Source organism: Copadichromis virginalis, linkage group LG7 (genome assembly GCF_057382275.1).
Source record: "Copadichromis virginalis isolate Kocher_CV1m ecotype Utaka linkage group LG7, C_Virginalis_male_GT1.1, whole genome shotgun sequence".
Classification (NCBI taxonomy): Eukaryota; Metazoa; Chordata; class Actinopteri; order Cichliformes; family Cichlidae; genus Copadichromis; species Copadichromis virginalis.
In genome coordinates this window covers 8,434,201-8,451,557 of record NC_140624.1, presented here as the reverse complement: position 1 = coordinate 8,451,557, position 17,357 = coordinate 8,434,201, and the positions used below count along the sequence as shown (strand labels likewise).

At 41.2% G+C, this 17,357-nt stretch overlaps 1 protein-coding gene across 1 annotated transcript in view; it reads left to right on the top strand.

Annotated features, from left to right (window-relative positions):
• Nucleotides 1-874: 874 nt before the first annotated feature.
• Nucleotides 875-17,357, top strand: part of itpr2 (inositol 1,4,5-trisphosphate receptor, type 2) — a 58,333-nt gene continuing 41,850 nt past the window's right edge. Inside the window, exons 1-19 of the mRNA XM_085461484.1 lie at nt 875-1,234; nt 5,602-5,672; nt 5,905-6,023; nt 6,992-7,078; nt 8,112-8,270; nt 9,025-9,123; nt 9,266-9,349; nt 9,511-9,657; nt 10,482-10,577; nt 10,857-10,910; nt 13,872-14,023; nt 14,527-14,626; nt 14,707-14,867; nt 14,959-15,100; nt 15,255-15,413; nt 16,023-16,195; nt 16,420-16,539; nt 16,774-16,959; nt 17,043-17,294. Of these exons, the coding sequence (XP_085317610.1) occupies nt 1,143-1,234; nt 5,602-5,672; nt 5,905-6,023; nt 6,992-7,078; nt 8,112-8,270; nt 9,025-9,123; nt 9,266-9,349; nt 9,511-9,657; nt 10,482-10,577; nt 10,857-10,910; nt 13,872-14,023; nt 14,527-14,626; nt 14,707-14,867; nt 14,959-15,100; nt 15,255-15,413; nt 16,023-16,195; nt 16,420-16,539; nt 16,774-16,959; nt 17,043-17,294 (2,453 nt within the window). The 5' untranslated portion in view covers nt 875-1,142. The remainder of the gene's footprint in view (nt 1,235-5,601; nt 5,673-5,904; nt 6,024-6,991; nt 7,079-8,111; nt 8,271-9,024; nt 9,124-9,265; nt 9,350-9,510; nt 9,658-10,481; nt 10,578-10,856; nt 10,911-13,871; nt 14,024-14,526; nt 14,627-14,706; nt 14,868-14,958; nt 15,101-15,254; nt 15,414-16,022; nt 16,196-16,419; nt 16,540-16,773; nt 16,960-17,042; nt 17,295-17,357) is intronic.

Here is a 17,357-nt window from a genome sequence, read left to right as displayed (position 1 = left end):
CAAAATATCTGCAGAGCTTTTTTTCCTTTCTTCTGTTTTAGTGAACATAAAAGCTCAATTAGGATAAACTATTATTATAATTTTTTTTACCATCTGTCACTCTGGATGGTTTTTCTGCTGACTGATACCAGTGTAGCTCGATAGAAAAAAAATAGCTCACAGTAGCATTTTTTGGAGTAGCTGGGTCGTAATTTCTACTCCCCCACTCGTTTTATAAATGCAGTTTTTGCTGCTTTTAGTTGTTGTTTTTTGTGTTATTACCATCACCAAAAGTTATACGTAACCACAATTTTGTTGTACATGTACAATGACAATAAAGGACATTGTCGTTTGGCTTTTATAAGCTCATTTGAAAAAAAAAAATGTGTAAAAACAAGAAGCTGCTGAAGATGCGAGTCTTTATGAGTGAAGGAGCAGATACTTCAACACAAATGAGTCAAACTGTGAAGTTTTGTGAAATCACACAAAAATTGTATAGGTTACAAAAGAGTGCAGTACCATGTTTGTCCATTACAGTGCTGAGCAGTCAGAAGTTTGCACTGTGTTGAGACCAATATGAATATTTACACGGAAATGAATAGTTTTGATCAAGATAACAGAGATGACGGGTAGATCCGACAGTCTGATAGTTTGTGATTTATAATGAGGGATCTTTGTCCAGCTGCACAAACATACTCATGGCTTGTGCCCAGTTTATAATTTTAATATATTTGAATTACTTTCCCCCGTGTCTGCTATGATACATGTTTACAGGTGTCTTTCCTTGTAAAACGCCATTTAATGACTTGTGTTTTCAGTGCGCCTGCTCTGAGCAAAAACCAAAAAACTTGTCATTGAACGGAATTTGCTCACAGCCGTGACAGCGGCAGTCTCCTCCCCCCGAAGAGTGGATGTGAAGACTGCGGGTCTCTCTGACATACAGGAAGAAGTTGATTAAGTGCAAAAACACAGCGCTTTTCTCAAACTCGCCTGCTTGTTTTTCCTCTTGCGCTTTCACCTTACTCGATCGACTTTGCCGAGCGGCAGATCTGGAAGAATGACGGCGAATCTGATGGCTGATGCCAAACTGGAGGCGCTGTAACGTGTGGATTTGTTCATAAATGGAAAAGCAAGAACGAGTGTGAAACATATCTTCGGTGAAAATGCCAGAGCACAGATCCAGTTTTCTTCACATTGGAGACATTGTGTCTCTGTACGCGGAAGGCTCGGTGAATGGCTTCATCAGTACTTTGGGGTACGTTCCTCCTTTCTATCTCAATTTCTAATCACTCAAGAGTCCATGGCTTAACCCTCCCGTATGCACGCTTAAAAACTGCTTTCACTTTACATCAGGCATGAACTTCTTCAAATGTATGTTTTATGCAAATCCAACAAGTGAAAACCTAAAGTGCGACCTGCGGTCAAGGCCCATCGGCGCGTAAACTGCTCCTTCTCAGGAAATTCTTCACGTTTACGCAAATCTAACAGGAATGCAAACCAGCGTGTTGCCCAGGTACGCTTCGCGAGAGGCTGCGAGCGGATTCTTGTTACTGTGGTCACCAACATATGGTTCAGGGGCCCAGAGAGAGGCACGAGGAGGTGTCAGGGTGACCAGATTGAGGGAAGAGTAGTTGTTCATTCATTTGACGTTAAGATAAGAAATGTCCAATGACCCTGAATGCCACTCCTCCTGTTAAATAGACCACGTCTAACAAAATAAATTGACACCGAGTGAAGCTCTAGGCTACCTCTTATTTGGATGATGTTCAAATATTTATAGTGTTCACTTAAATAAAGGACTAGACTCTTCCTGTTTAGGTGAAGGAATGAGTGTGCTCTATATGTTGCACATGCTTTGAAGTCATCTCTTTGCAGTCCATGTACAGATTGAAAACGAATCTGGTGGATTGCAAGATAAACATGAGAGGGTGCAAGGTGAATGTGGGGGCTAAAAAGAAGAAAAACGTTCTAAAGTCATATTAGATATTTAAAACCTTTTCACTGATTCCCGTTTGCTCTTGTCATTTATTGTTAATTTATTGGTGTTTATTGTGTCATTATAATGATATTCAGGATAATTTTTTTTAAATGAGGAAACCATTGGTTTTGACTCCTTCCTATGTTGTAGCACTTGCACTCAGTAGATTACTTATCAGTTTTACTTGGTGAAAATAAAACAGCTTTTCTTTGGAAAGCAGTGCAGAAAAAGAAGAAGCTGCACACACAGTTTGTTTGGTTGTCGCCCCTCATGAGCTGAGAGCTTCAGTGCAAGGTGAAATGCCTCGGTGGTTCCGGGTTACACTCTGGCCTCTGAGCCTGCTGAACGAGTGTGGAAACACTGATTGGCCCTGAGGAATGGCTCTGCCCCACCCATGTTCTCTCCTTTTCCCCAACTCTTGTTCTCTCTCCTTTGTCCTGCTTTAAGTCATTCCTGCCAACAGGTACCTCACATCAGATGCTCAAATAATCTGTAGAGTTTTGGAGCAAATAGAAGCCGAACTGTGTGTAACCCTTGAATGCAATGCTGTTTCCTGACTTATCTGCTGGTGTGAACTAAGCTGGGATATTTTACTTTTAAATGAAAAGCTCCCATAACTGTTAAGGCGTGTGGTAATGCAAATCGAAGTGACGGCACCCTACATGGTACACAGAGGCTGTAAGTTTCAAAAAAGCAAAAGTGCACAGCAACGATTGTTCACGCCTGCTATTGTTGCAAAGGGAAAATAATTAAATTCTTATCAGCCTTTCTTAGAGACTTAGAGACTTAGAGCTTTATATTGTCATTGTGCAGTTTCTTGCACAGCGAAATTGGGTAGCTGAACCACCAAGGTGCTTTCAATAGCTCACGTAGTTTGACTGGTGCCCTGAGAATTTTATCAAGGACGCTGCTGTGCCAGAGCTCACTCAGGCCCAAAGAGAAGCAGCAAGTAAAGCAAAGAGCCTTCAAGATCCTCCCAGAGCTGCAACCCCTGTCAATGCAATTAAACCTGATCTACCCAACCGTGTCCATGTTTGCATAAAATAACATCAAATCTGTTAGTTCCACACCTGTCATTGCAAATTCTCAAAAGCTGGCTAACCTCCAAGTGACATCACCAACCTGACCTTTTAAGTCTTGCAGTTTAACTGGCAGATTTCCCATATTTTAATGTGTCGTAACAATCAGTCCAGTTTGTTGCAACTAACAGTAGAAACTGATGCATAGATGCAACACCAAAAAACCCAAACATTTTCACATTCATACCTTTTTACCAAAAGTGAATTCATTGGAAGAGTCTGTTTAATCAGTATGTGTGTGACTCATTTAGAGTACCGTGGTATCAGCAAGTTGAAACATGCATTCGTGTTGAAATTGTTCACATGCATCCACTTTTCTTGCAGATGAGTCATTGTTCTGTTTCCCGTCGCTGTTCTTTAAAACATTTAACAGCAGTTACATAGACTTGCTGCTTTGCATTACATGCTCTCTATTTCGTTTTTTTGTCTGTGTTATTTTCTCAGTCGACTAAACATAGGCAATAGCTATAATTAGCTCCCCTGTGTCCAGCCTGCTAGATTTATCTTTGGTTCATGTTTAACTTGGTTACAGAGTGTCAGGCACTGTCAGAGTCTTTCTGTTTGTACTAACGCCCAGCTCTCTGCGGCCCTCCTTATTTATGAGCTTTCCCAGAGAGCCCTTCTCTTTAGCCAGTTAGCCTTGTGATAATTCTTCCTGTTGGGCTCTATTGTTTCTCATTTAGATGTAACTTGTTGAACAGTGTTGAAGGAAGCAATACACAGCCTGTAGATTGACTGATTGACTGCCGTGACTTAAAAAGGGAAATGGCTCAGCTCTCTTTAGCAAAGCTGCCAGCTTTGTATGAATTGGAGGAATTGTGCATTGCATTATGTTTCTCCCCACCGGACAGAATGAATGGATGCACTTGTGCAACTCAAAATGTGGTGCAGAGGAGATAAATGGAATGGGATGATTATGGAGTCTTTAGAAATTCATTAGCTGGTGTCATTGCCTGCAGAAAAAATGCTAGCATTTCTCTTCGGGGAAAGTGAAAGCTGTATGCATGCTACAAATACTGCAAAAAAACCATCTTTGGTAGTGTGATAATTTCCCTTACAGGCTTACTTTACATGAATTCTTCTTGCCTCAAAAGGGCCTTTTTCTCCACATGTCTCAGTTTTGCTTCTGCAGAATGTTCTGGTGCCTTTGCCCAGCAAGAAATGGAATTTCACTTTATAGTTTTAAGGCACTATATATAAAAACAAACAATGGGCAGGATACGGATTTAGATAAAGTAACTAGTTCAGTAGTTTGGTAAGATCAAATATCAGAGTCTTCTTCCTTATGTACACAACAAGAGGCAAAGAAATTCACAGCTGGAACTTAAAGTTGCATTTTAGTCATAAAAGAAAAACCTGTAACTCCACAATCACTGAAATGTTATAAGCCTTCATTATTTAATGATGCTCTTTTTCTGTCGCTGCTTGCTTTTTTCCCACCGATTCAATAATGGGCTCTTAGCCATTAAGGTTTTTACAAGCACCTTCAGCCTCAGCTCTCTCTGTGCTGGCTGCTAACAAAGGTTGCCCAAGTTTTGCAGTTTAAAGACGATGTGTGCAGAAGGACACTTTTAATAAAAGGGATCACTGCTTTTGCCTGCCAAAGATCTGCTTCTGGACCAATTTAAACCAGTTTAGGACACCATAGTACATAATGAATACACTTCATGGCATCAGATAACTTTAAATGGCTGTTGATGAATGTGCATTCTTATAATTGTTCTTTCCTTAATACTTTTTTTTCAATCTGAACTGGGTTCTGTTTCCTTAGTTATCAGCCATCATCAACTTCATAGCTTTAACTCTGTGCTCGTCAGATGTGTCAGAAAGGCGAGTTTTGCTGACCTGCTGTGTCCCTTAACCCTTTCAGTGAAACGTGTCTAGTGTGTGGCAAATAAAAGGCGAGGATATGGGGGAACAAGACAGTTAACTGGATGACACCTATTGAAAGCCCCCTCATCCACTCTGAACAGAAACCACATGGTTTCCCCAGGTGGAGGTGGCTCAGTGTGCACTTTATGAGCTACAAAAGACTTCACAGAGAGGCCTGATCTTCCGTGACCAATTCAGTGTGCAGTCTCACAGCTTTATTTTAAATTATCCTGACACTATTTATTTTACAGTTTTAATCGGACCCATGTAAAAGTCATAGAAACTTTGACGTCAGTTTATTCTAGTTCTTTTATCTCAGCACAACACCACATTACCTATGTTGGTCAGGAAAGCAGAGATCAAAGCACTGCCAACGTGGATGAACCCCACCCAGAAACACATCCAGATACTGGGACTGCCTTGGATTAAATGGATGTGATGGAGAAGAGAGACAGTAAAGCTTTTCTTCCCATGGAGTGCTATAAACTGTCTATTCGAATCATGGTATTATTTGTAGTTTGAGATTCTGCCTTATGTATTTGCATGTGAGTGTGATATACCTTATAGTATATCACACTCACAATAATAGAGTGGTTTACTGCTTATTAAAATGCTCTCAAAGGAGTTTAAGTCCGTAATAACACACCTATAGTAATCATGTTGATGCAATTTCATGTTTGTCCTTCTCTGCAGGCTTGTCGATGATAGGTGTGTTGTCCAGCCTGAAGCTGGAGACCTGAACAACCCACCCAAAAAGTTCAGAGGTGTGTAGGATTTTACTGGTCACACTGGTTTCTGGTCATACACACACACATGGGCGGGCACACACGTGAACTTGGACTTTTCTGAGACTGCATTATGGGTTACAAATAAGCTTTGATGTGTTGAAATGACTTCAAGGCTTCAAGCTCTACATGTAGACGCTAGAGTGTCATTTTATCTGGCTCAGGTGAGTCCTGTGAGCCTCACTGCTTTTTCTTTTTTTCTCTTCTGCAGATTGCCTCTTCAAGGTATGTCCCATGAACAGATACTCGGCCCAGAAACAGTTCTGGAAGGCAAAACAAGGGAAACAAGGAAACAACAACACACAAGGAGAACTCTTTAAAAAGTTACAGGTATGAGGATTTTTAATTTTATGAGCATTTCAAAGCCTTAAAAGTTCTACAGAACTTTTTAACTTGTATGCAGTTGTTTTCTTTCTGCTTGTAATGGGGCTATTAGCAGAGAACAGACAGAAGAAACATGGCCACAGATGTAATGATATGATTACAAAACCTGACCAGAGTGTGACCTAGGATGTCCTTGTACCAAGTGCGCTTATAAACCCTGTTGTTCTTGAACATGGAGTTTGCTGTGGACAGACTGTTTGTAGCAGAAAACACTAATTGGGTTTATAGTGGACAGGCCGCCCCTCCCAGTCACAGCCCTCTAGGTCACACTGTTGTTGCCCATGTAAGCAATGAAGTCCCTCAGCAGGGGTACTTTCAAGAACTCAAACCAGGGACGCCGAGAAGACCGGGTACTCTGAACCGCCGTTGGGCACATGAGCTCAAATGACAATCGGGAAGCAATTATGCATGAATTTATGCCTAATTACAGTTTAAATCAGGGATGCACCAATCCAGTTTTTCCATCTAGTACAGATATCTGGACTCCGAGTGTTAAATTATTAAGCTTTATTTGTCAACGTGAGGATAAGACGCAATGTGTTATGAGTAAGCCAACATCATTATTGAGTTTAACATCACTTTGCTAATTTAACTGTAAAATACAATTTTTCTTTAGACCTCAGCGTGAGAGCCTCTACTGTGTTTTGCTGTCAGTTGAACTATTTTCTTTCCGTTGCTCTCTGATTCACCGCGGGGGTCTCCTCTGCTTGACCAGTGACACACGAAGCAGAGCAGAGAGGTTAAGAGAGCATACTTCAGTTTATTATGACCATCCAGCATATTTTTTTAAAAATGGTAGCGTAGGGTTGGTCGTTGATCTTGTGTGGACAACCTTTCCGTTTGTAAACAAAATGTGGAATGAGGAAGGATGTGTATGTAATACCTTTTTAACAATCGTCTGCTTCGTTACGCAGCATGCAGCAGAACTGGAGCAGAAGCAGAACGATTCAGAGAACAAGAAACTTCTTGGAGAAGTTGTCAAGTACAGCAGTGTTATCCAGGTAGAGATAATCTCTTAAACTATGGTGTTACACTCTGTTGTGTGCTGAGCCTACCTTTTGTTTTATTGTTTACCCAGCTTCTGTTACTGTCATCTAACCCCTGACACCTCAGGCAGGTTTCTAAAAAACAATGCTGGTATTTGATTTCACTCATTGCTGAACTCTTGCCTGCATGGTTGGATTGGGAAACCACACATTTAACTGCTGTTGTGAAAGGTACCGGCCATTGTTCCCTTACCTTAGTTAACTCGCCTTATGGATAAGCAATTTGTCTGTATTGACTCAAAGCACGGGCTAATTTAGAACCTCGTTTGTTCAGTGAATTCAGGAAATGTCTCCAAATGAAGTCAAATTAAATAACATAGTGGAGTAGCTCGTGTATCCTACAAATGAGCGGATGGCTCATTCAGTCCAGTCCTTGTACCTGAGCATTTTCAGAGGAATGTTTTTGCTTATTGTTAACACACACAGACCTATGAAGGCACCTTGTTACTTGCAGGCTCTCAAAAACACATCATTTGTCCACTTTTCTTTAGTTGAATCTAATATCAGCGTGGTGTGCAGGGTGGAGGACAAAAAGACGAGATGGCAGACCTAAAGCAGCACTGTTCTCTGAAGCATCATCAGAAATTGCACCTGCAGTATACACATTTTGCCAGATGATTATTCAGATTATAACTTAGATTTGTTGAGCAAAAATGTTAAATATTTCATGGTTTTAGCATTTTCTGGGTTTTTCTTTCTTCTGAATCATATGAATAATTTTTACATACATTTTTTATGTTGTGTTTATGTTGTTTTAGTCACCTGCTGGTTGAACATAAGAAGCATTTTCTCTGTGTAACTATGATGCAAACCTTGAGACCATTTCACTGCATATCCCTGCCTACGTTTACTTGGGAACATTTTCAAAGCAGGACTTTTTTCTTCACACTCATTCCCCCCCCCCCCTAACAATGATAGATAAATGGTCTGAATACATCCTCCTCCACTGCTCTCCCAGTGTCTAAACTGCCTAATTTTTCTGTCTCAGCTCCTGCACATAAAGAGTAATAAGTACCTGACGGTGAATAAGCGACTCCCTGCTTTGCTTGAGAAGAATGCCATGCGGGTTTCTTTGGACCCGGCTGGAAATGAGGGCTCCTGGTTCTATATTCAGCCCTTCTGGAAGCTCCGCAGCGAAGGAGACAATGTAGGTTTCTGTCTCCTTGGCATCAGCTCTTTGTAGACATGAAGTACTGTACAAAACCTTGACATTCCCTCTGTCTAGACTGTCAGTTCATTGTTTGTCCTGTTCAAGTAACATTTCTGATTTTGTCCTTCTCCTTTGGCTTTAGCATCCTATGGTTAAAGGTATTGCTTCTGATTGTGCATGATGTGTGTACATGTGTTAGGTCTGACACAAAATACTGTGGAAAAGCATGGATGCAACACCATTTCGAATGCACGTAGACTGTCAGGTTGAGGTTAAAAATCTAGTCAGCTGGTTTGCTTTTTATCTGCTGTTTGCCACTGCTGAAATATTGTCAAATACTCCAGAACAGCACAGGCCACCTGTTTCTGATACCACAGCGTGCTTGTGTGTGGATGCTTAAGAGGAGAAACAGTTGACCGTGTAGAGTCTGTTACAGCTTTCTATTTTATGGACTAGAAAGCATGTGTTAAGTAAGCAAAGGGAAGTGCACTTTTAAGTCCTCGTGTCTTTTGAATGCTGCATTCACATCCTCTGGCCAATAAATCTGTTTGCTGTGAACGGCTCGACCACTCTCTCAAGTGAAGCCCAGCCTGTTTTGCTGCTGCACCCTTGACCAGAAAAAAAAATGGGGATGTTTGAAAAACCCTTTGCATGGATGCATTCTTACTTTCCTGTTAAGCTATTGGAAAACTGCAAGAAATTAACAAAACAGGGTCTCTTTTTGTAATTTGACTGTTCTATTGGTTTCAAGGTGGTGGTTGGAGACAAAGTGGTGCTGATGCCAGTGAACGCCGGACAGCCGCTTCACGCCAGTAACATTGAGCTTTTGGATAACCTTGGCTGCAAAGAGGTGAGACTAGTGCACTTGGATTGTTTTTCATCAGCACCGGGGTATTAAAAGGAGGATGTCACATTATTACTATATCATCATAGTGATTTCGGCAGATGACTCTTATTTATCCGATTGTCTTCTACTTGTGTGCATGCCCTAGGTCAATGCTGTTAACTGCAACACCAGCTGGAAAGTCACCTTGTTCATGAAGTTTAGTGACTACAGGGACGATGTCCTAAAAGGAGTATGCTTTTTTTTTTCTCCCCCGTCTCCTCCCCTCTTTCTTTATATTCTTGTTAGCCATTATTTTTAATGGAACCACATTCATTATATGCGTCTTAAAATGTGTAACATGCAGTTTTCTGCTATGTAGCACTCATGTTTTTGTTTGCTGTCCTCTGTCAGGGAGACGTTGTGAGGTTGTTTCATGCTGAGCAGGAGAAGTTTCTAACCTGTGACGAGTACAAGGATCATCAGTACGTTTTTCTCAGGACCACACTGCGGCAGTCTGCCACCTCTGCTACCAGCTCCAAGGCTCTGTGGGAGATTGAGGTAAAGCATAGAACAGACTGAAGATGTGACCGTAGTATGTTTGGTGAATTCAGCCCCGGGGTAACTTGGCGTTCAGGGGGCAGTTTCTCCTTCTAAGTAACTGCCAGGCACGGCTTTAACAGAGTAAAATCCTGACTTGTAAACTGTGCTCAGCACAATTTGGATAAGCAGATATTAAAATTGCCATGAAAAAAGATCATTCAATCATGACTTTATGACATTATTTCCCCTTTATGTAAGACATGTGCTCGTCTTTAGTTCTGTATAAACCCGTCTGTTGTGCTGCATGTTCCTCTTTATCAGCTTGCAGTTAGTTGAAGTTCCTGTTGTCCCTCTGTTTGTGCCAGGATGTACTTCTCTTACTGTATCAGTGTCTGACATGTTGTTACAACAGTCTGCGGAAAACAAAATATTCTTGTGTTCTTGCCAGTGTGTAAGAGATGACGCTGACTCATTCTGATACTGCGGTGCAAAATGATGTTGGCGTACCAAAAGCTTTAAAATCAAGGCATTTATGCCAGTGTGACTTTTAGTTCATAATCTTCCAGGTCATGTAACCGCACGGTGTTACATTCAGCGAATTAATCTCAATGCTTTTACACCAGCTGTCTTTTTTTTTTTTTTTTTTTTTTTTTAAATGTGCAGATATATGTCTAAATATATGTGCAGTACTCTAATTCACATACAAGCTGTGAGCAAGATAATTAAAGCTCCTCTCAACTGCTGGACACTGAAATACATTCTTTGGAGTGATACTGTTGAAAACATGCTAATCTCTGATAAAAAAAAAACCTAAAGCTTCTTATTTTGTGTCCTTATGTCAGGTTGTGCACTATGACCCCTGTCGGAGCGGAGCTGGACAGTGGAACAGTCTCTTCCGCTTCAAACACCTGGCGACTGGAAATTACCTGGCAGCTGAGGTTTTTTTTTATGTTACCTGCTTTTAAAAATCAGCTGACATTAATAATCATATGGTGTTTATTGTTCAAGCTGAGTGCACCTGCTTTTCAGTTTTGAGTGAGCACAGCTGAAGAGGATTTTAGATGATGTGCTGTAGGTGGCAGTGTTCCCATTGTTATGCCCACTATCACCCGTGCGTTGCTGTTGAATAGATTGTTTTAGGTGTTGATGATGATAATGACTCTGTCATCAGAGCTTTCTAGATCTGAGGCCACTGACGGGTCATCGTCTCTCTGCAGGTAAACCCTGAATTCATACCCAAAACTGTGGAGACCAAAGGAGATGTGAATCAGGTAAACAAGCTGATTTACATGTATTATCACACCCCCTTGACATCAGACTGTGGCTTACTTTAATTTTGCTTGTATATTCTTAATACTAAGGCACTGTCAGTATTAATGAATTTTAGAGCACGTTTAATTCTTGTTCTTTTTTCTAAATTCAACTGAAATAAGACGAGTTAATTAACACGAGAGAAACTTCAAACTGTGTTTTTAAGGTAAATGCGTTGCAACTTCAAACTTCTCTGTCTCCCCATTATTTGGTTATGCAATACCACCAGCTCCTTTCTCTCTTTCTCTCTCGCACACACACAAACTCTGCCAAACTCCAAATCTATATCTAGACATTTCTTTCAGCTCTTAGCGAGCTTGCACATTTGTATTCTGGCAATGCAAGGAGCATGCACACCAACTCTCTCAGTCTCGCACACTTTCTCATGCACATGCTGAATTTCAGACACACGGGGGGCTCCTTACATAACGTCTGGGTGTGTGGGGGTGCCCTGCGAGAGGGGATGGAGGGGAGGCAGACGTGCTGTCTGCTCTGCTCCACTCGGCTATGCTAAGCTGGTGGGGTGAGTCACTAGCAGAGCGGAGGGGGAGGTGGAGGAGGGGAGGAGGAGAGTGGGAGGATGGAGAAGCTGAGGCATGGAGGCAGCTCCGGGGAGCTTCCCATTGACATGCAGAGAACAGTGGGAGAAATTAACCCTCACCATTATCTGCAGTATCTGCGCTCTTTAGGAGCCTAAGTACTGCAGTGTCTGACACAACACACGGAGAAGTCCCGGCTCTTTGTGTTTTCGGTGTAATTTGTACTCAATTAATCAACATTAGGTCTTATTTAGGTGTATGCATGGAAAAACACAACAACTTGACACTAGGTATGTCAGTGCAGAGCCAATACTTACAATTTTATTTCAGCGTGGCTGAATATTTACTGTGCAGCCGGATGTACTGGATCTTTTTTCCATTGGGTATGCGAGTACAATTTGAATTATTGCCTTGGGATGTTGGTAGATTTGCTAGATTGCACATGAGGAGAACAACAAAAAGTTTTTTACTGCCTTCAGTGCTAAACTGTTTATCAGATCAATCAAAAGTTTTTACATGGGTGGAAAAATTGTAGAGTCAACGAAACGCTTGAATCAAACTTTCTGTTTAATCTTGTAATCCGAAGTTTTTTTGAGTGCAGCTACAGAAAAGAAGATTTTTTTTATTGAAATAATCTGAATTACTGTCATTGATTTGTTTTTTCTCATCGCTATTTTCACAAAACCAGACTACCTTTTTTGCACTCGCACTTTAGGTTTTCGTTTAATTTAGGTTCCCAGTGAACTATGTTTGCAGAGGACGTGAGCTGCAGTCGGAGTATGTAGCAGGTGGAGGAATGCACTGGCGAGAAGAGGAATGAAACACATGGGTGTGAATGAGATGGGGGGAGATAAGGGAATGATAAAGATTTGAGGAGTGGAAGTAGTGAAGGTGGATTAGTTTAAATTCCTGAAATTACAGCGAACAAGAGAGGTGAAGAAGAGGGTGCGGAGGAGGGTGAAAAGGTGGAAATAAGTGTACAGGGAGATTTGTGACAGAAGGATAGTGAAAGGGAAGGTTTTCAACATATAGTGAGACCTGCTATGATGTATGACTTAGAGATGTGACACTAACAAAAAAACAGGAGGCTGAGCATGAGGTAGTAGACTTAAAAATGCTAAGATTTTTTCCTTTGGTGATGAACGGGAGTAAGAGGATTAGAAATTAGTATTTTGGAGGGGCGGGTCTGGTTACAGAGGTGACGCTGAGATGAATATGGAGCTGCCAGGCAAGAGGAAAAGAGGAGGTTCATGGATGTAGTGAAGCAAGACATGCAAAGGGTTGGTGTAACAGAGGAGGATGCTAGAGATGTTGTGATATGGAGGCAAATGATCCACTGTGGCGACCCCTAAAAAAGGAGCAACTGAAAGAAGTAGTAGTTAAAGATAATGACTTTGAATGGTAGTGAAGTGTAGAAAAAATAGGAAAGTGCAGGAAAGCAGGATAAAAATAACATTGTGATTTGATGCATGCTCAATCATCCAGGTAGGTAAATCTCCAAAAGTTGATTCAGTTCATCCGGACGTAGCGTTTTGTGGGAGAAACGTTTCGTCACTCATCCAAGTGACTTCTTCAGATTAAGGAACTGACCTCCCAGCCCATTGTTCCTTCAGTGGGCTGGTTTCAGTCATTGTGCAAATGTACTGTTTATAAGATTTGGGGAAACCTGCAGTCAGCTGAGACTGAAGAAGTCACTTGGATGAGTGACGAAACGTTTCTCCCACAAAACGCTACGTCCAGATGAACAAAATCAACTTTTGGAGAACATCGTGATTTACATACATGAAGTCACTCAATACACTTGAGAGTTACCAGTCCGATCCAGAGCCTGTTAGCCTGTTAATTACTTTGTGTATAATGTCATAAAAAAACAGTTTTTCTTTCCTGTGCAACTCCACTGTATGTATGCAATATTACATGCTGTATTTAAAAGCAATCATGAGTAGCTGGAACTAGCATTAACCCAAAAAACAAGCAAACCAAAAAAACTTGAACAATTTGAGTCACTAAAAGTTTAAAACTTTTCAGTCAATTTTCTTTTGACTTTTAGACGTTTGAGCAACAAAAATAAGCATTTTGATGCAATGGTTCAGGAGGATAATTTGCACAATAACCCCGTTAACCTGTGTATTAATGAGTTGCACTCTGTACGACTTTCTTCAATTGACCCATTTGCGTAGCCGAGCTCTGCAGAGAGATTCTTTTTTTTCTCAAGTTAAACCAGCATCGACTCTGCGCTTGCTGTGCTGTGTTGAGTCTGATAGTTGAAACAGACTCTGACTGACGAGTAACTTGCCTGTGCCATATAAGCTTTTAAACTGCACACACAAATGTTTACTTCCTTTGTTTTTGTGGGTGTGTATGTGCGTGTGTACGCTTCAGAATGAGACCGATATTGTGTACTCGAAGAAGAAGAATCAAGCAGCAGAAAGGATTGCTTTCACCTTGGTTTCTGTTCCTCATGGGAATGACATTTCATCTCTGTTTGAGCTGGATGCCACCACTCTGCAGCGTGCCGACTGTCTCGTGCCCAGGTCAGTTATTCCCACGCGAGGCAACGCTAAAGAAAATAGGTCACAGCTTTAACTTCCACAGGAGGCTCACAGTAGCTCATGTCAGAAAATCTTCCATTTCTAATTCTAACTTCTGACCCTTTTTCTTGAGATTACTTAAATTTTGTTGTTAGTAATAATTATAGTGACTCATGGGGGATGGAGTAAAACAGCGTTATTAAAGGTTATTCCAGTTCACAATAAGTGGAACACATTCTAGGTTAATGTCTGTAAATTGTAAAAAAAAAAAAATCAATCACAAACCATTGGAGTAAAAGTTGGAATAGCTGTTAAAAAACAGAAATTTTAGCTTTGTAATGGGAATTTGTGACTTTCAGTATCCCAAAGTCTTGCTGCTGCTAAAAATAACAATTTAAGAATGGATGTAGGTTAATTGAATTTACTGGATGGATCACTTTTAATTATTTTACCGCAGATAAATAATTAACTGACATTCATGCTGTGAATAAATTGTCCTTCCTCAGAAACTCCTATGTAAGACTTAGACACCTGTGCACCAACACCTGGGTGACCAGCACCAACGTCCCCATTGATGCAGATGAGGAGCGTCCAGTTATGCTCAAGGTCTGAATATGGCCACACTCACACACTCGCACTAACCCTGGATAGATTACTTAACATATTTTTTTTGGCTGTCACAATAGATTGGCACCTGTTCTACTAAAGAGGACAAAGAAGCATTCGCCATTGTGTCTGTTCCCCTATCAGAGGTCAGAGACTTGGACTTTGCTAATGATGCAAACAAAGTCTTGGAGTCCACTGTGAAGAAGTGTTTCAACGCCAGTATTACTCAAAATGAGAGGAGGTATAGAAAAGCAAGCACCGCGACACACGTAACACCAGATGATGTGCGTACTTCATGTTCTGATGTAATATTTCATTCGTGCATATTTCAGGTTTGTGACTAAGCTTTTGGAGGACCTGGTTTACTTTGTGTGTGTGGTGCCCAACAACGGAGAGGACGTTCTGTCTGTGGTCACATCCACGCCCAACCGGGAGCGGCAGAAACTCATGCGAGAACAAAACATCCTTGCCCAGGTCAGGAATATGTAAACACAGGTGCTGATTGGTACTAAGTATTAAAAAAGGCCCCGGTGCAAAAGTCTACTGCAACGAATGATACAGCTAAATTACAATAAAAACATTTTGTGTTCCGTTCTTTATCAGTGCATTGTGGTTTTTGCTTGTCTAGATATTTGGCATCCTGAAGGCTTCATTTACAGATAGTGGCGACGGGCCAATGCTAAGGTTGGAGGAACTGGGAGACCAGCGCTATGCTCACTACAAGTATATGTTCAGCCTGTGCTACAGGATCCTACGCCACTCCCAACAGGACTATCGCAAGAACCAGGTATGTTGTCATGCTGTATATAAGTTGCTGTTTTTGGGTTTGATCAGCTAACCAGTGCGGGGAAAATAATAAAATAATAAAATCATGTAGCAACAAAGTCTTTGGCACTTTGTTGATTTATTTATTTTTATTTTTTTTTCAGGCCAGGAAAGTTGTCCCTGGCCTCCATACAAGCTGATATTGAGTTTTCATTGAGTTGTCATCAGGGTCATTAACAGTGTCAATAAGATGTGAGGTAGCTAAGGATAGAGGTGGCTTTTGACTGAAACCAGTATAGATTCTGCCAGATGGTCTGAAAAAATCTATTGGGGACCCCAACTGATGTGTTAATGGTCGCAATCGAAGTAGTAGGTCTCAAAAAAAAAAAATAATACATGGCAACATTCAGTCAACAATTGTGCTATGATGATCAAAACAGCAAAATGTATGAAAACATTCCCTTCTTTAATTTTATTGCAAATCCAGTTTTTTATTTATTATTATTTATTTTAATAAAACAAAAGTCCTTTGGTGAGTCTCACCCACACACATATATATACACACACACTTTTATTTCACCACGTTCTGCATTACGAGTGCTGATAAACGCATGTTTGTTTCCTCATGCAGGAATATATAGCCAAAAAATTCACAATCATGCAGTCTCAGATCGGGTATGAGATTCTGGCTGAAGACACGATCACTGCACTGGTGCACAACAACCGCAAGCTGCTGGAAAAACACATTACAGCCAGAGAGATTGAGACCTTTGTCAACCTGCTGAGGCGCAACAGAGAACCCAGGTCAGTCAAGCAGACCTCCCAAATATTAGACAACCCCAGGGAACAATTACATGGAGGGAAAAAATGCTGGAAAAGTGTTAAATTAGTTCAAATCTTTCTTCCAGCTGCTGCTTACTTACTTGATATCTTTTATTTCTTCTATTTTTATATATACTGGTTAATCTTAAATGTAAATATATATTTGAACAAACCTCGGCATTTCATGTCTGCTCTGCTTTGCACAGATTTCTGGACTATTTGTCTGATCTTTGTGTGTCCAACAAGACGGCCATCCCCATCACACAAGAGCTTATCTGTAAATTCATGCTGAATCCTTCCAATGCAGATATCCTCATCCAGACCAAGTGAGTCACACCTGGTGATTGTTATATTTTAAAATGTCCCGAACCATTAAAAAAAAATAAAAAAATTCCAATATGTGATGCCTTTGCACAGCGTGCGAGACTGCCGTTTCCTCCAGAGCATCTACCTCTTGTGAAATGTATATTTTCAGCAGCAGCAGCTCTACGTCAGTGTGTAAAGTGAGCAGTTTTTCTAGCTACTACTTAATGTCTCACTCGCTCCTTTATCCTTCCAAGACTAATCTCAAACATAGAGTCCAGCAACCTGGAGTCCTCTCTGATACAAGAAGAGGGGGAGGAGGAGGAGGTTTGGCTCTATTGGATCGACAGCAACAAGGAGCCTCATGGCAAATCCATCCGCCACATGGCCCAGGATGCTAAGGCCAGCCACAAGTGTGATGCCGAGATCATTACCTACTACAGGTCTCTTTAACATTCAGTTCCACAAATGCGTGCACAGAAACCATTTTCCCCTTTTTCTGACAATTTCTTCTTCTACTCCACAGATACCAGTTAAACCTGTTTGCTAAAATGTGTCTGGACCGACAGTACCTAGCCATCAACCAGATCTCCAGTCAGCTATCTGTGGATCTGCTCCTGCGGTGCATGTATGACGACTGCCTGCCCTACAACCTCAGAGCCTCCTTTTGCCGCCTCATGTTGCATATGCATGTGGATCGTGACCCACAGGAGTCCGTGGTTCCTGTGCGCTATGCCCGCCTCTGGACCGAGATCCCCTCCAAGATCAACATTAATGAGTGAGCATCTACGTGTTGGGTTATATGTGTTTACAAGTACAATTTGTGAGTGACTACATGTAG